Source organism: Salminus brasiliensis, chromosome 11, assembly GCF_030463535.1.
Source record: "Salminus brasiliensis chromosome 11, fSalBra1.hap2, whole genome shotgun sequence".
NCBI lineage: Eukaryota > Metazoa > Chordata > Actinopteri > Characiformes > Bryconidae > Salminus > Salminus brasiliensis.
The window spans coordinates 22,614,542-22,632,339 of record NC_132888.1 but is presented as its reverse complement, the minus strand read 5'-3'; the positions used below and the strand labels follow the sequence as shown (position 1 = coordinate 22,632,339).

The 17,798-nt window shown below is 40.0% G+C and overlaps 1 protein-coding gene across 1 annotated transcript; it reads left to right on the top strand.

Annotated features, from left to right (window-relative positions):
• The first annotated feature begins 201 nt into the window (after positions 1-201).
• LOC140565747 (uncharacterized) lies at positions 202-8,954 on the top strand. Its single transcript, XM_072691798.1, has 9 exons — positions 202-388; positions 2,421-2,542; positions 2,637-2,658; positions 2,822-2,868; positions 2,968-3,566; positions 4,582-4,687; positions 6,773-6,919; positions 7,002-7,062; positions 8,770-8,954. The coding sequence occupies exons 1-9, from the start codon at positions 202-204 to the stop codon at positions 8,952-8,954; spliced, it is 1,476 nt and encodes a 491-aa protein (XP_072547899.1).
• Positions 8,955-17,798: the final 8,844 nt, after the last annotated feature.

Sequence of the window (17,798 nt, the reverse complement as noted above, 5' to 3'; positions counted from 1 at the left end):
ACAACTATGCATTTACTCACACACACACATACACACTCTCGCCTTAAGAGCACAGGTGCATAGAAAGACTATCGATCACATGACAGTGTTTGATTCTTTTTGTAATTAATTCTTGTAAGCTATTTGTAGAACTGCAGTGTTGACACTGTACAGGTAGGCTAGAGAGTGAGAAGCCCAGTGGAGAAGGCAGAAGGTGAGAGGATGCCTCAAAGCCACGAGTGGAGAGATGATGATCATGGGGTTCGTCCCTGCGACGCTTCGCCACTTCCAGCAGCGCCGGCGTCCAACACAAACGGACCAAATTCACCTCCCTCAGCTCTCACAGGGGTCGGTGCGGAGGTGTGTAACCACCCTGCAGACACCAAAGAAGTGTCAGCCTCCTCAACAGGTGGGTGAAAAAAAGGTGTTCTTAGTTTCCTGTGTTCCAGTGCCTAGCCTAGGACCTGTAAATATGTAGGATAGTTAGAAATGGTCTACTAAATCAAGCTGTAGCACTGGTCTACATGGTTTCTTGTAGTGATATACTGATTAACAGTTGCTAGGAAAAATAAGCAAACCCATTGGAATTGCCTGGAGGTCTGCAGTGATTATAAGTTATAAGTATAAGTAAACTGTGGTGTGATCATTGTCTAATTCACACTTATTGACTAGCACAATCTTCCTAGAGCACAGAAATCATTGTACTTTTTATTTATGCTATTGAGCACATTGACATGCACAGTGCAGGCTAGAAAAAGTAAGTGGAACTCTGTGTTAGTGACTTCTCAAAGAGATGATAATGGCAAACAGTGTTTCAGTTAAGGGGATGAGACTGGAAGTGTGGGTTTCTTTAGGTGCTTTGCCCATTAAATAAATACACAGCCATACTGATAAAAAATGTTCTGATTAGTGTGGACCAAGCCTTGATGCAACCAATTTTCAGAAGACCTCCGAAATCGTGTTATAGAGATGCAAGAAGCTGGAAAAGGCTACAAAATCACTGCTTAAGACCAGGCTGTGCATCAATCCACTGTTAGACAAAATGTCTACAGGTGGAGAAAATGCAGGGCTGTTGTTATTTGATCTAAGAGTGCGCGTCCTGTTAAAAGCACAACAGGCAATCCTGAAAGTGGTGAGAAGGAAGCCAAGGATAATGGAAAAAGACCTACCGAAGACTCTACAAACTGCAACAGATGTTCATTATTAAGAAAACTCCAAACAAGAACGGTGTTAATGGAAGGACACAATGAGGAAAAAAAGCTGCTGCATAGGCCTATCTCAAATTTACCCAGGAGCACCCTGATGTTCCACAAATGCTTTTTGGAAATTGTTCTCAGCCCAAAGTGAAACCTCAAATTCACAATACTGTGTTTGGAGGCCTTGAAACCTTGCAATAATTGATAGAATATTAAATTCAAAGGTGTATTGAAACATTTAACATGAGAATGTAAGAGCTGTAAGCCATGACCTCAAGCAGAAGAGACGTTAGTTGATGCAACAAGACAACAATTCAGGAAAGCCAACTGCAGATTGGTTGAAAAAGAGGGAGATTCCTGACCATAGCCCTGTCGAGATGCTGTGGCATGGCCTGACGAGGGCAGTGCACCCAAGACATCCCAGACATATTGATTAACTGAAACAACTGAAAGTTCAAACTTACTGTTCCACCGGTTATACTGTGAGAGCCATGATCTCCAAATGGAGAAAACGGGCCTACAGAGACTGGCCTACCAGACTTCTTCCAAGAAGACTGATGCAAGACAAAGATCCACCTCGAATGGCTCAAATGAAACAAAATGAAGCCCTGCCATTTTGAATATCTGATCTGAACCTCACTGAGATGCTGTGGCAGGACCCAAAATGGACAGTGTAAAGGCCCTCCACTGCGGCTGATGAAAAAAAAAATAAAAACAGAAGGATGACTCCTCAGTGATGTAGATCAAATCCAAGACTGATTTGTTGAAAACCGTATTCCAGGTTTACTCTGGTTGTCTTATACTAAAATAAATGACTGAAGATCTGAAAATGATGTGGAGCGTACAAATATGGAAGAGATCAGGAAGCAAGTTTTGAGACCCCTTCTCATTAATTACTGGTCTTAATAAAAGAGTTTATCCTGCTTTTGTTGGAGTAATTGTGTCTACTGTCCAGGGAAGGATTTCTACGTATTTTTTTATCGTATTCAGGGACAAGAGCGTTAGTGAGGTCAGGAGGGGCAGAGGTGACTCAGCGGTTAGAGCTCTGGGGTATTGATGTTGTGGGTTGTCTGCTACTGCAACTGTTGAGTCCTTGAGCAAGGCCCTTTACCCTCTCTGCTCCCCAGGCACTAGTTAAAGGCGGAAGCCTTTGGCAGTATTTTTCCCTAGGGACTGGACAGGCTGTGTGTCAGCTAATAGGTTGCCTTTAATTGAATGTAACAGTCAACCTCTATGTTCTTTTAGGTCCAAGGACTAGGAAAGGTAAAGGTGATCAGAGATACCTGGGTGTCAGAGTGAGAATGCCAGTAAAAGACATGCTCAGGAATTTTCGCATAGCCAAGGGCATGGACCCTAAAGATCTGCAGGTATGACTTTCTCCTCCTACCTACAGTTCCATCTCATAAATTCAAGTACAGGCATTCACCCCACTTGTATTCCTTTATTTACTCTTTTTAACAGGAAGAAAGCAAAGGATCAAAAGGTTTGTATTTATTTCCAAAGTGTTTACAGAATTAGCACCATTGTCCACCAGCCAAATGTAAATCTAAATAAATAAATTATATATATATTTTTTTTTTGTTTTTGTTTTGTTTTTTTTAATAATTTATAAAAAAAAATTTCCCTTAATGTAACGGTTTTTGTAGGTAGTAAAAAACGAGTCAACACAAGTGCTGATCGGAGAAACAGACTGGTAATTATGCTCCTCAGAAGTTAAGAACCTAAATCAGTTGCTAATTAAAATGTGGGAATAGGACTATGGTTACTGAACATATCACATGTATGTTTTTAGAAAAAGTGGCAGACGAAGAGTTTGGAAGAGCTCGCCATTATAGTGGAAGTACTGGAAGAAGATCTAAAGACCAGCGCATCTCCGAGACTACCAAAAGATCACCCCTCACCTTCCCGGGGCCCAGAGCAGGGAGACAGGAGCTGGTGTGAACACATAGCTCAGCAGAGCTTCACGGCTCAGTCGCCTCCAATCCGAAGCTTCTGTGACACTAATAAGTTTCTCATGCAGTCCATCGAGGTCTACAACTCCTTCCCTTGTTCTGTATATGGCCAGACCATAGCTCCTTTGTCAGACGGTCAAAGGGGATATGATCATTTTGAGTCTGCCTACTACAGACACAAGAGCCAGCCTGAAACGATCTGCTCTCCTGGAGAAAGGGAATACCAGGTGCCCTCCCCACAAGAAGCAAATTATTTCAACCCCAAGACGAACCTCTGGTGTGGTTCCACAGAGAATACGGGCAGTCCAGGGCATCCCTTCTCAGCTCAGGAGCAGTGGAACAGCATGGTGTTCTTCTGGGCCCAAATGGAAAGAGAAGAACGCCTGCTGAAGGATGTCTCTGACCAAGAGCTTCTGGCTTTGGACAAGTGTGGTAGAACGTAAGTCTGTCTTTCTGGTTCCCTAATTTTATTTAAATTATTATTATTATTTTTTTTACCTCAAATGAGTTTGGTGTGAAAATCAAATGTGCGTGTTGGGAGTCTTGCCTAAAGACATTTTTATTTTGGGTGGTGCATGAGGGTGGGTGTCCAAAAATCTACAGAAAACTAGTCATTCAAATCAATTATTGACAAAAATGGCAAGTTATTTTGAGGAACGTTTAAAGATTTAAAGATGAACTGATTTCTGGCAAAAAAAAAACAAGTAAAACCTTCAGGAAATAGGTAATTATTCTGAGGAAATATGTCACATAAATACAAAATATTTACAATTAAAATTGATTAATTAAATATATATAGAGTCACCTTTGTCTGTATGCCCTATTCTAAATCCCACACTGGAACACCGGCAGGTCCAGACTTCCATTTCTCCTCAACTTGGGAATGAATTACTCAGATACTTTAAGTTTAAAAGTCTAATATTCTGAAATTACTAACGATTAAAGGCCAAGCAGGCTCTTAAAGCAACATTATATAGCATTTCTACCTTAAAATATCATCTTAGAAATCATGTTGATCCTGCACTGACCTGCAATATGGAGAATAGTGTCTATATCTAGGCTACTCTTGGCTCGACACACTGCCAAATGCTCACGAAAACCTGAGTCACATTAGTGTAAATTATATTAGTGATGGTCCTTTATCTCTCAGCTTGAAAAACATGACCATTAGTCGTGGCTCATTAAGCGCGAATTACACTTTCTGACTGTAGAGGGAGCCCAGGAGCAAGAAAGTGTTGCATAATGCTGCTTTAAATGAAAATTCAGAGCTTTCCTGTAACGACAAAGCATTACCCTACTGTACAAAGCTGTACCCTACGCAAAGGACCCTCATAAACATATAGGGATTGCGTCTCTGCAGAGCGCATTGCTGTCGTCCAGTCACAAAGCTGCAGGATATCCCTTTTCTGTGGAAGCTTACCCTACTAATCCTCAGATTATCACTTTCTTCACAGACTGCTACACAGAGCTGTTAATGAGGGAAAACGAGCTCTTGTGTATGTGATTGCCAAAAGGATGGCAGATATGAAGAAGCTGGACACCAAAGATACGGAGGGAAAGGTAACACTCAGTCACTCACTTCCTTTACATAAGTTCCATTACTAAAATGTGTTGATGTAACCTGTTTGACCTCATTTGTAACCTCATTTGCAACCGCACGCCACAGTTAAATCATGGGTTCACTGTAACGAAACATTCTCACACTCAGAAATTCTGCACCAAGACAATTTCTCAGCCACTTCCTCCTGCCTTCCTCCCTTTTAGCCAATCTCAGCTGAACCCTTGAGCATAGCCTAGTTCTACAGGCACCCTGAAAAAATGGCAATATAAATGTACATGATTTAAATGGGATTTTAAGATGGTTTTTGAAATATGGCAACCACTTGCCATATTTAAATATTGTATAACCCCTTATAAAGCCTATGTTTGCGCTCGCAGGCCGCAAGTGTTATTACAAACCTCTGTTAGCAAAGAATAGCCCCACCAGTTTGTACAGAAGTCCCTGTAATTACTGAGTAATACACCTTAGTGTGTAATAAGCCTTGCTGCGGGGTTCATATTCATTAATTTGTTAATATCAAAAAAGTATCGTGTCATATTATCACAAGTTTCAAAACATTCACAGCTTTACCTGTTCTTGCCTTCCCAGTGTGAAAACGTGTGTTATGGTTTATGTAGGTTTTCATTCTCATAACCTCTTTTGTACTGTGAATCGAAATTGAAATGCAAATTAAGGTTTATTAGCAAAATCTCTAACTAATAGAACAAGTGGTCTCTCCAAATCTCTCCAACACAAAATATCACTTTTAAAGATGACTGCACTGCTCTCAGAACTACTCAACCCCTTTATGACAACCATCTTTAGTACCTAGCAGAGTTCCCTTTGCTGTTACGACCTGCTGCAAATGTGATGCATAGCCAGACACCAGCTTCTGCCAGCGTTCCTGAAGAATCTTAGCCCAGTCCTCATGGGCAATGGCTTCCACTTCCACACTCACTTTTGGGTTTGCTGCTGCCTCCACCTTCTTCAGATCCCACCATAGATTTCTCTCAAGGGTTTATGTGAGGCAACTGTGATGGCCACTCTCAGAATCTTCTGGGATTTCTTCTGAAACCAAGCCTTGGAAGGTCCAATGAGGCCCAAGCTCCAGCATCATCACAGAAGGCATGATGTTCTCTCTGTGGATTTGCTGATATTTGAATAGTGAATTTGAATCCATCCTGCCCTGCACAGTCTGCAGGTTCCTCTCCAGTGCCAGAGGAAGCAAAGCAGGCCAAGAGCCTAAGTGTTCTTCTTCCTCCTCCACGCTTACCTTACTGTGCAAACTGAAGCCTCGGTGCCTGCTGTCAGGTCTTTTGCAATCCCTCAAGGGTTTTTGGCCATCTGCCTCCTCAGGAATCTGGTGGCAGCTGGTGATAGCTCCCTGTCCAGGTTGTTTAACCAATGTTCCTTTATCTTCAAACATTTGTCTGGATCTCCAGGCACATCCTTTTCCTTGTTGGTAAAGGCAGTGATGTTCTCTCTGAAGCTGCTGGACAACTCTCTTGACTTAACTATATTTCAAACGTGCAGTCACAGTCAGCACAGTCAAGAAACCCCCTAGCCTGTCCAGGTATGTGATGTGTTTAATCTCAAGCACACCTGATCCAACTAATGAAGCCCATGATTTGCCACCTGATTTGCAGATGTGTGCCCTTATGAGGGATACTATTCAAGCGCTGAATGATTGGGAGCCTGCAGTCATTATTAAAGCACTTGCTCTATTAGTTGTGTTGAGCTGTTTAACCTCTTGAGATCCTGCGTCCTCATATGGGGACATTACATTTCTGCATCTATGTACCATTTTTTTTTTACTTTGACCCTTTATGGCCTCATATGAGAACATTGTTTTATTGCAAAAATGACTTCCTGTACAAAGACTAAGTTTAGTTTTTATACTTGTTAGGTCTTACTAATCCCAAATTGGAGAAATTAAAAATGCACACTAAGCATATGGCCCAGGAGGTTAAATTGCTCTTGTTTGGCTCTTGGTTGATTGCAAACACCTAATAGTTTTTGCTAATAGATTTTGCTAATAAACCTAATTTAACAGGCCATTTGCGTGGTGAGGTTTAGTATTTTCATTGTCTTCCTGTTGTTTTTAGAGTCCTCTTCATCTAGCTGCACAGAGAAACCAACATCTCATAGTTGCAGATTTGATTTCTCTCGGCGCAAACATCAACGCAAGGGACCAATACGGAAAGACGTGCCTCCATCTGAGTGCAGAATACGGATATGTCCGGGTCCTGGAGGTAGTACCGTACTGTAGTAAACGTCTTCATGCTGCGTGGACATGGATTAAAGCCTTCATTGACGTTGCTTTGCTCTTTACAGGTGCTGAAGAGCTGCATGAAGAACGGAACTTACATCGATTTGGAGGCCAGGGATGTGAATGGTATGCTGCTTTGGTGTGTTAGTGATAGCTGTAGGAGTTTAAGAGCTTCTGAAAAGGCATAGTTTAGCCATGCCTGCTAATGTTGCCAAAAATGATGGCATGTGAAAAATGCTGTTCAGTGAAAGTTCTTTTTTCTTTTCACTGTTAGCAAAGTTAGCATTGTTGACTAGACCGTTTCATTACATGGATATATGATATGTCACCCGCATACAATTAATTACAACATGGAAATTGCCATATATGCTATAGAAAAGCCACTTTTGGGGCCATAAAAAAGCTTTAAACTGGCAATAAACATGCATACATCCTGCAGAGGTTCTTTAGACATTTAATTGGTTCTTCACACTCTCTTCACATCTCTATTACAAACATTGCTCGAAACCCCCTTTTTAGCACCTTCAGTTTATAGAGTTGTTATACAGCTATTTAAAATGTTTATTGTCATAATTTGATATCATTTATTCAGTGTAATTAAACCCATAAACGCAAAGTATGTGACTGCCTACTCAACATATTTAACCCCTTAACACTCCAAGCCTTATTTCACACTAATTTATAATTCAGTAACTGCAGGGACTGTACAAACTAATGGGGCTGTTCTTTGGTTATATATATAGCATGCTCCAGGATAGCACTACATAAACACTGCTGTGCGAGAATCTCACTTTATGGACTAGTAACTTATTTTGGAGGGGTCCACTGGCTTTGTTTGTTTGTATTATTTATTGTTCAGACACCACTGCCAATTGGTGGAGTTATGACATAACTAGCCCTCAAGCCTCTTATATACCCTCACTTCTCACTTCAGCTTTGTGTCAAACAAGCGTCTCCTCCCTTTCTTTCATTACTCACCACATTAACGGGGGGCTGCCTTTCCTGTGGCCTTCTAGTGGACTCTAAGCCAAAATTATTCAGAGCCCACCCTCCCGTTTCATCCCGGGACGTGGTCTGCACTTGCAAATTGACCTTAATACAGGCTGATCTGGAGCAGGTTTTGTCCTTTAGCCAGACAGCTAAAGCTAAAAGTTTGAAGATTGTGCAATAGCCACACTGGCCCGCCGACAGGCTGAAGGTTTTATTATACACTTCTAATATTGAAGAATAGCCCCACCGGTTTGCACAGAAGTCCCTGTAGTTACTGAATACTAAGTACAGTGTGTACTAAGTCCTGCAGTGTCAAGGGGTTAAACCTGATACGATCTGCTAGGCCAAGAAAAGTCAATGTAGGTAATAAAAACCCACACTCACAATAATAGCAGTGCAGTCTGGTACAGCTACATTTCTAGAATGTAACTATAAAGGTAGTGCAGATGTATCTTTGAAAAGTACCGCCTCAGTAACTAATTTAATACAACCGAGCCTAACATATTTCTCATACCTTTAACCAGCTTTGTTCTTGTGCAGGTATTCAAAGGTGTGGCTCGTTCACCAAACAATGACATCTCCACTACAACTCCCCCAGCATCCCAAACGTAGTCGACTGGTGTAGACCTGTCTGTTGTCTGAAGGTCGCTTCCTCAGTTTTGCACTGTAGTTATGAGGCCAGTGTAATAGAATAGAAGTAATGGTGGAAAATGACATCAGCAAATGAATTAAGCTTCAGACATCAGACATGTCTTGGCTAATCAGCTACTTTCGGGGTAAGAGCGAAAGTTGTGAATTCATTGTGTGTGTGTGTGTGTGTGTGATGTGCATTGGTCTGGTCAGGGCTCAGTGCGTTGCAGCATGCATCGGTGACTCTGAAGAGCACAGTGCGTGAGCTGGAGAGGAGTGTCACTGTGGATCAAACCAGGCTGCACTCTCTGCGCAAAGAGCAGATGATGGAAACTCTGGAGTGCCTTCTGCAGATGGAATGCAGCCTACAGGTGAGTCAGGCCTGCGTGTGGCTTTAGTCCAGGAGATTCATTTGATGGTGAACACACTCACGTACTTCCTCGGAAATTCCTCGTTGTCTTTAATGAAGGATGGGGATGGGCAAAAGTAATTGACTAACAAAGTACAAGTGCTTTCTTACATTTACATTTAGCAGACACTCTTCTCCAGAGCGACTTACAAAAGTGCTGCACTGTTCACTCAGAAAATACCCTTAGCTAGTTTGTATTGGCTAGACTCCTAATAATATTAGAAACTATTACTACTAAATTCAAGGGTCAGTGTGGAGATTGTAATACTCTGCACTTCACTTCGCCCAAGTACTCTTGGAAGAGGAGGGTTTTCACTCTGGGTTTGACGACAGCGAGCGACCTTGCTGTTTGGATACCCAGGGGAAGTTCGTTCCACCACTTTGGTGCCAGGAAAGTCTTTCGTGGATCTTAAGGGAGGGCGGGTCAAGCCGGGCCGTACCTAAAGCTCGAAGGGCTCTTGGTACTGATCGGCTTTTGACCACTGCCATCAAGTATTGAGGAGCTCATCCATTTTTGGCTTTGTAGGCCAGCATCAGGGTTGGCCTTTATTAAAACCTTAAAGTTATTCGAGGAGAGGATCATTAGCTCATGAGAGTCGCTGAGTGCCGGTGGTACCCTGAAGGTTACTTACCTAAACCCTGGCATCTTTCTCCTTTGGAGCTATAACTTTTAAAATATTTGTCCCTAATATTTTGACACTAACTGAATGGTAGGACAGCCACTGTCTACTCATAAAAAGCACAAACGTTAAAGAAGAAACTTTCTTTACAACATTAAAAGCAATATTAGTTTGTTATTAATATGTCCTACCCTACAAAGGTGTGGGTACCCCAAGATATCTGAGCTCTCAGATATCTTTCACCAAGGTCACAGACCTTTTAGATTAGCTTGTCATGGCTATGCCTAAGGCCAGATGAAGCAAATTGACTCCTCAAACCTTGTCCCAACAATCAGCAGCCATGGGATTCACTAAGCAGCTGCCTAACTCTCAGAAAAATCTAATAATTAATGGCCACAAAGCAGGAGAAGTCTACAAGAAGATAGCAAAGCATTTTCAGGTAGTTGTCTCTCAGTTCATCATGTACTGGGATACCAGGAATGGTGGTGGTTGGATTGAGGTCTCGTAGGGTAGTTAGAAAGATAAATCTGAACCCCTCATTTGACTGCAGGCGACCTTTAGGAAGACTGAACAGACTCTGAAGTGGAGGTGCACTGTTCTACTGTGCAGTGATGCCCAAACAAAAAGGACTTCCATGGAATGTCCTGAACCTGTGTGTTAAGTAATGAAATAAAGTGTTACCACACAGGATTGTGACACTACCACACATTGAGGCCTGGTTATAAAAGCCATAATCATGTCATATTTAATGTCAGTTACTTGCCTTGCCCTGCCTTGGACCAAATTCAAAAAATCAAGGTGCACTGATTGTGGTATTCTATTTTTTTCAGGTCATCTAGAAGAGGTCTGTCCAGTCACACAACTGCTCCTTCCAAGCTGAGTGGTTTCTGCCGAGCGAGGCAGTGTTGTTACCTGACGGTAAATGTTTTGGGGTTAATACAAGTTTGAACCTGCCACAGAAGAAGCATAATTGCATGTTTTATAGCTTTCTACATTCTGTGGCATGGTAAAAGCTATGTATTATGCAACCAGAGGTTCTGTGAAGCGATAACATGAGCGAAAGCCTTGGGTCTTCACAATAATGCAATGGTTGTGCATCAGCTGGTTTCTATGAAACTTCCACTGTTAGTTACGTTAAAGTAGCAAAGCACTACACAAAAATGTGGCGCGATCTGCAAGTCTGTTTGTTGTCACCGTAATGGGTTCGTTTCTTTCGGAATTATGCTCTAAGAGCAGAAAGCTAACAGATAGAACGGGGTCTTGAGCAGACATGCAGATATGTTCCATGTTAATATAAGGTTACGTGAACTTTTTGACTCACTCCATGACTTCTTGTTTTTGTTTTCTGCATAGCTTATAGAAACAAACTACTGGCTTATTAGCATGGGGAATGTGGGGCTATTCTATATACATATCAGTATTCCTTTACTACAGCATTTATACTTTCGAGTAATACGCTGTTCAAATGAATTGTGAACGATTCAGTTGCGTAACATTGTGTCATATGGAATCTTTGAGTACTCAATGTTTTTATTTCATTTGTTTGTCATTTAATGACGTTCTGTTTTTTAACAAAGAGTGTAAAAAGTGTCATAGAGTGTCATAAAAAAAATTTCATTTCACTGAAATAATGAAATGTGGTGGATGTAGATCTATTGAGCTGTTGGAGCTGTTGGAGCTGTTGTGCCGACAACACCCATAATCAGAAATCCATGCTGAAGGATCCTAGTTCTAGCAGTCCAGCACAGTGCCTTCATGCAGTGCCAAATACACTACCCAGCATGCTTTAATATTTTATACAGTTTATATCCAATATGTGGACTCACTTTGTTCAATAATATAAAACGTGTTTGTTGTGTAATTGATAATATTACAGTTCTACTTTACTACTTTGCTTGTATGGTACATTATTATGATTATATTATTGGCGCAACTCATTTGTAGGAATGTGTAAGTAACTGCGTAACAGAAAAAGCCATATAATATTGGGAAGGAAGTTATAATACAATCACAACATCCAGAATGTTACATACTTCAGATGTGGGTTTTAAATCAGAAGGCAGATACAAAAATAGTAAATCAATTACTAAATATCCTTTAGTATATAGTTATAATTTCATTTTTCATGATTATTATTATTGTTGTTGTTGTTGTTTCAGTGTTAAAAGTATAATATCTTTGAGGAACATGTGAAAGTTCTTCAGTGTGAAACTGTGGAGGAACCTCTAAAGGAGCTTTGAGGAACCTTCAAGAAAACGTATTTAAAAGAAAAAGGTTCCTTAAAGCACCTTAAGAGTTTCCTCCACAGCTTCAAAATGAAGAACCTCCAGACGTTCCTAATGGAACCTATACTTTTAACAGTGTACAAGTGGTGTATTTGTGAGTCTATGATGGAGTCTATAGGTCTATAGTCTATAGCTGACTTATAATACTTTACCTTACATTCTATTTGACCTTACTTTACCTTAAAACCTTTCATTTGTCTTAATTTGCAGCTTATTTACATTAATGTTCAAATACAAATGCATCATGTTATGCTTATGAACATCTCTCTCTTCATATATATACTATATATGAATACTATATTTTATTATATATAATACAATATAATCATTTCATGTATACATATCTGTATATAAATCATATATTCCCATTTATTAGGGCTTTGAGGGAGCTCTCTTTAAATGTTGCGAAAATATATGCCATAATAACCAAAATGTATGTTTTTTTTATTGCATGTTTTTGTATCATAGTATCATGTGCATGTTTCAGTTGGAAAAAAGAAATAAAACAATAAAAACTCACATGTGCCATTTTGTTTGTGTTTTGCCTTACACAACACAAATATGTATATCATAACTGACATCAATGCATAACATGTTCATTATTTTTGTCACCTAATAATAATTCAGTTAATTTCTTAATTTCACTTTAATTAAAAACTGGGTGAAGTGTTTTTTGGGTTCAAAATGAGTGTACAGCATCTTTAATAGAAAATATGTTTCTTAATCAAGGGTCAAAGTTATTAATACAGGGTCAAAAATAAACAAATTGCACAACTAATATCTGACACTTTTGGTAGCCATCATTAGGCTTCTGGCACAAATTAGGTTGAATATTTGACCAGTATTTGACCAACTTGGTTAAGCTCCCTGCTCCAAAATCGACACCCTTAAGATCTACTATAGTTTGCGGTTGACCAGCCAAGCAAAGAAGAAGCCTTCTGGAGGAAAGTTTTAGGATCGTATGGGACATAGATGAAGGCTGTGCCAGCTGTTAAACATGGTGGTGGTAAAGCCCTGTCTGGGGCTGTTTTGGTACTGGTACATTGCACAAAGTGGATAAAATGATGAAGAATTCTTACCTCAGAATTCTTCAGCTTGACCTCAAACCATCAGCTTCATTGCTGAAACGTCTGGGTTACAATTGGGTGTTTCAACGGGTCATGACCCCCAAAACACACGAAGGAGGCTGTGGAATGAATGAAGCCAACTAGCCTTATGCTTTTAGAAAGGCCTGACCTTAACCCAATCGCAAATATGTGGACTGTGGCAGGAAGCCAGCAAATTTAAAGTAAGGATATTCAAATATTCCACCAGAATTCTGCAAGAAGCTTGTTGAACACTACCTAAGGTCACCCTACCCACAGCCAAATGTCAACTTGAAGAGTATAAAGCGCTGGGCTGTTGAGCAGTGGAACTGTGTTCTCTGGGAAAATGGCTCCAGTACCTTTGGGATGAGCTGGAGTGGCGTTTGGGATCCAGAACCAGTCCACATAACACATTTCCAATGTGTAGAGGACAAGAGCTATGTAAATTCCACACATTCCACAAAATACACAACAAAGCCGATGACCCGAGTGTAGTCCTCAGAAAATACACAACTACACTATTTGGACGAAAGTATTGGGACACCCGCTTAGGGATTGTTTCGTCTGAAATCAAAGGTATTAAATAAGAGTTTATTCTGCTTTTGCCAGAGTCTTTACTTTTCAGGGCTTTCTACTAGATTTTAGAGCACTGCTGTGAGGTTTTGGTTGTATTCAGTGACAAAAGCTCATCCCCAACACCCCAACTTATCTGAAAAGCATTAAATGGAACATCAACCATCATTCAAGAAAGCACAGCTCAATGCTGGTGGACCTTATACCCCTCTAGCTCATTGCCCAGCATTAGACATGGTGCCAATAGGTAACAGAGGCAATAGTAAAATGATTTTTTTTGTGAAAACACGCTGCTGCTTTGAGTCTCAGTGGTGTCAGTGTTGAGTCTTTCTTTCTTTCCTAGATTGGACCAAGGGAAACGAAAGTAGATCACATGAAGTTTAGACGGATTACTAAGAGCTGGAAGCTGTCAAGTGGCTCAACACAACTGTGTTTAGCAGTTTAATAGATACTTAAGTTAGCATTAATTGTTTGGCAAAGCTCTTATTGCCAGAAGCATCAAGGCTAGGTGCTCATCCAAAAAACTGAAGGATGATACTCCAGTTACTCATCATGGACATCATGGAGAATCCTGGGCTCTCAATGGTTTCTTGGAACTGTTCCGAATGAGTGTACCACAAGGTGCTAAAAGTCTGGAGCTCCATTCTTGGACAGCAGCTTCTCTGTCCATGGTGATGTAACCTCTCTTGACTGTAGGCAGTGATGATGGTATTCCAGCAGCTGGCATGCCTTTCCTGACAGGCCTGTGCCTTGGTGGTTCTTGGGGTGTTCCTGAACATCCCATCCCATTTTCTCCTCTGACCTGAGGGTGAGTTCAGGTCTTCTTCTCAGATCACATTCTACTATGTGTTGGTCAATCCAATAAGAAACGCTTTTTGTGTGGGCACAGTAGCTATCAGTCATGATCCCTAACAGGGTGGTAAGAGACCTTGGCCTTGGCAAGCTTAAACAAGTCATAATAGCTCCCTGAAAAAAACATGGGACCCTGTTTCACCCAATTACATGCATTCACTGAGTACTGTCAACAAGACAGTGATTGATCAAATTAATAGCCAAGCCAGCCAGTTTAAGACATGTTGGCTAATGCCAAAGCATGAGTCACCCCCTCCAGACTTGCATTCCTTACTCAGGAAGAGCACAACGGGTTTGCTTCGGTTTCAGTGTAATGACTGACTAATAATCTTAAGATATAACAAAGCAAAAGGGGTTACAGAGAGTACATCAAACACTGCCTAGGAATAAAGCCTTTCCAGTCAGCAGAGAACGCCATAGGAACATCCAGCAATGTTGGTCTGCATTTAAACGTTATTACAACCTTTCTTAGACAACATTCCCAATTAGACAAAAACTAACATTATGGAAACATCAGAAGTAACTTTCCCAAAACTAAAAATATTATTCAAAACAAATAAATAAATAAATAAAATAAATAAATAATTCTAAAAATATTTAAAAAAATGATAAAGCTAAAACATATTCACACTGATATCAAACCGATAAAAGATATTTAATGAATGTCAGAAAACATATTTCCAAATGTAAGTTTTATTAGAAACAAAAAATAGAACATCTACTGTAGAGGTACATTTTTGGACTGTACTATAAAAAACATGGGCCTAAAAATGTGAATTTCATATTCTGCCATGTATATGAAACAGAAAGTGGCTGTATTAGGGCCTACTGTGCCAATATGTTTTTTTTTTTGTGCAGTGATTAACGTGGCATGTATCTGTAGTTCATGGTATTATCTATAGTATTTTTTATTTTTTTTTGCTGTGCCTGGACTACTTTTATTTTATACTGTACCACCCTTATTATTGTATTGCATTGTACTACTGTGCTATATTGTGTAACTGCTACTGGCTGCTAACTGGTCAAAATGTTGAGTCTTATGAGAAAAGTAATATATAAAAATATTAAATATTAATATATAAGTAGAAGATGAGCTGATCTCCAATGAGTCTGTTGAGAAAAGTAATATATAAAAATATTAAATATTAATATATAAGTAGAAGATGAGCTGATCTCCAATTTCAGTGAAAAACTGAAAGATTAAACATTTGCAGCAATATTAGTTTCATTTCTATATTGTACAGTTTTAGGACAAGCATCATGCAAAAGCTTGGCCACCCCATAATGTCTAAAATGACGCTCACAAGGTAGGTTTGTAACAAAACTAAGACGTTGAATTTAACAAGAACTGGACAGGGCTGGATAATCAAGAGAGAAAAAAAGATTGCAGAATTTCATGAAAAGCATACTTTTCCAACTGTGATTGATGAATGAGTTTGTGTTGCAGCCAGTGGCACAGGGAACATTTCACTGGTAGAGGGGGGAAATAGGGTCCAATACATGCCAGCAAAATCTGGAAGCAAACATTACGCTGTCTGTAAAAAAAAAAGCTGAAGATGATAAAAGGATAATGATCATAACCACATCTTAAAATCCACAATAGACTACCTTAAGAGGCGTAAGCTGAAGGTTTAGCCATTGTCAGAAGGGGTGCTTAACGAATTCAGGCTGTTTTGAGAGCCCTACCCAGCATTCTGGCATTATGGTGTTCATTATTTTGTGTGATACTACTGGAAATAAGAAGAAAATGCCAGTATAACCTCGAACCTTCCTATCAATCATTCACAGTCAAATGTATTTCAGACTTTGTAACAGAATGCATTTGTAAAGTTTTGAAAAATGTTATTATTATTGTTATTTGTTAAATTAGAACAGTTTGTTTCTATAAAGAACACTTAATAAGTGTGCCTACTTGAAAAATGTGGGTCTAAAAATGTGTGGTGAGTTGTACCATGTTTCAAAAATGAATATATTTAACAGTACAAATTCATATTCGAACCTTGGACCTCCATGTCAACAAGTGGTCCAGGAAATTGTTGGGGGGGGGGGGGGGGGGGGGTTAAAAGTATAAGATCCTCAAGGAACTTTTAGAGGTTCTTCTGCTTGAAACTATTGAAATTGAGGAAGAACCTTCAATGAACCTTAAGAGCTTCCTGATCAGATCTTGCTAAGCATGGGTAGTTTTATTTGTAGCTATTTAGCTATTTTTACCTTTCCTAAATGTGTCTGTGTTGGAAATGAAGGTAGTTACTAATTTGAAGATTAAAAGTCTGTAAATGTGCCTATGAACATTTTTCACATTAGCCCAAAACATCTAGCCTACATGCTAACTCCATAGCACATAAAGTTGCCTGACACACACAACATCAATCATCAACAATCATGTTGACAAATGACTAAAAACTTTGAAGACGCCTTATATACACACACGATATTAAGGGATCATCTGAAGGAAATGACCTTAGCTACAGCTCACCTTGTCTTGGCACTGTTTAACAAGCAATAAATCAGGAAGTGTTGGATTGGGCAGGTGGTTTTCTCTCTTTCTGGGGTTTTCTCTCTTTCTTTCATGTGTGTTTTTGTTGCAAGTGCCCTGGAGGCAGAAATCTGCAGAGACTAGTTTCTCAATACTGCTCTTCTCACGCACTCTGGGCCCGGGCGGCCTGTTCTCTCACCGCCTTCGAGTGGTCTAGTCAGATTCCAGCAGCGCTGGAGATAAAGAACGAACAGGTGTGTTCTCTTCTCCAGAAGTCTTCATCGGCCCTTCCCGATTCATAAAAGCAGTGTGGGTTTACAAACAGACCTGTTAGGCCTCATTCATGTTTATTATCCTATATGGTCTTAACCATGCTAGCGTTTTAGCATTTAGCAGCCTTAAACCCAACAAGATGCTTCAATTACGTTTAAATTAACGATGTTAGCATTTTCCACACCTATTCTCCATAACAGGTTGGGTAGACAGGGCCAAAAAAGTAGCCGCCGAAGACCCCTTGAGCCACCAGGGGGCCTAATAAGTCCATGTATACCATGGTGTTAAACTTCTTTTGTAATTTTGACTCATCATAGTGAGGGAGGCTTTCATTTTTTATATTCTGGCACAGAATAACAGGGTTGTGGAGGGTGGGGGAGCCGCAAATAGGATGTCAGTTGGGGCTCTTAAAAGTTGAAATAGGTCTTGAATGTTGTAGTAATACACTAAAAGTTTGTTGATGATGTAAATCTGCAGCAGTGTATGCTTATTTCCTTGATGTTGCCTTTTCAGCAAAAAGATCCCAGCACCCCATAAGGCTTAATGGGTTCGGCAATAGCACACAGACATTTTACATTTCCAGCATTTGGCTGATGCTTACCCAGAGCATTTTTTTTATCTTATACCCTTAAAAATAAAGGTGCTACGAAAGATTCTTTGAGCGATGCA

Bases quoted from the DNA above. Each gene is read 5' to 3' on its own strand.
- LOC140565747 (XM_072691798.1), top strand. From the start codon at position 202: ATGCCTCAAAGCCACGAGTGGAGAGATGATGATCATGGGGTTCGTCCC. The intron at 3,567-4,581 runs GTAAGTCTGTCT...CTTTCTTCACAG, and splicing joins TTGGACAAGTGTGGTAGAAC to ACTGCTACACAGAGCTGTTA. The intron at 6,920-7,001 runs GTAGTACCGTAC...TGCTCTTTACAG, and splicing joins GATATGTCCGGGTCCTGGAG to GTGCTGAAGAGCTGCATGAA.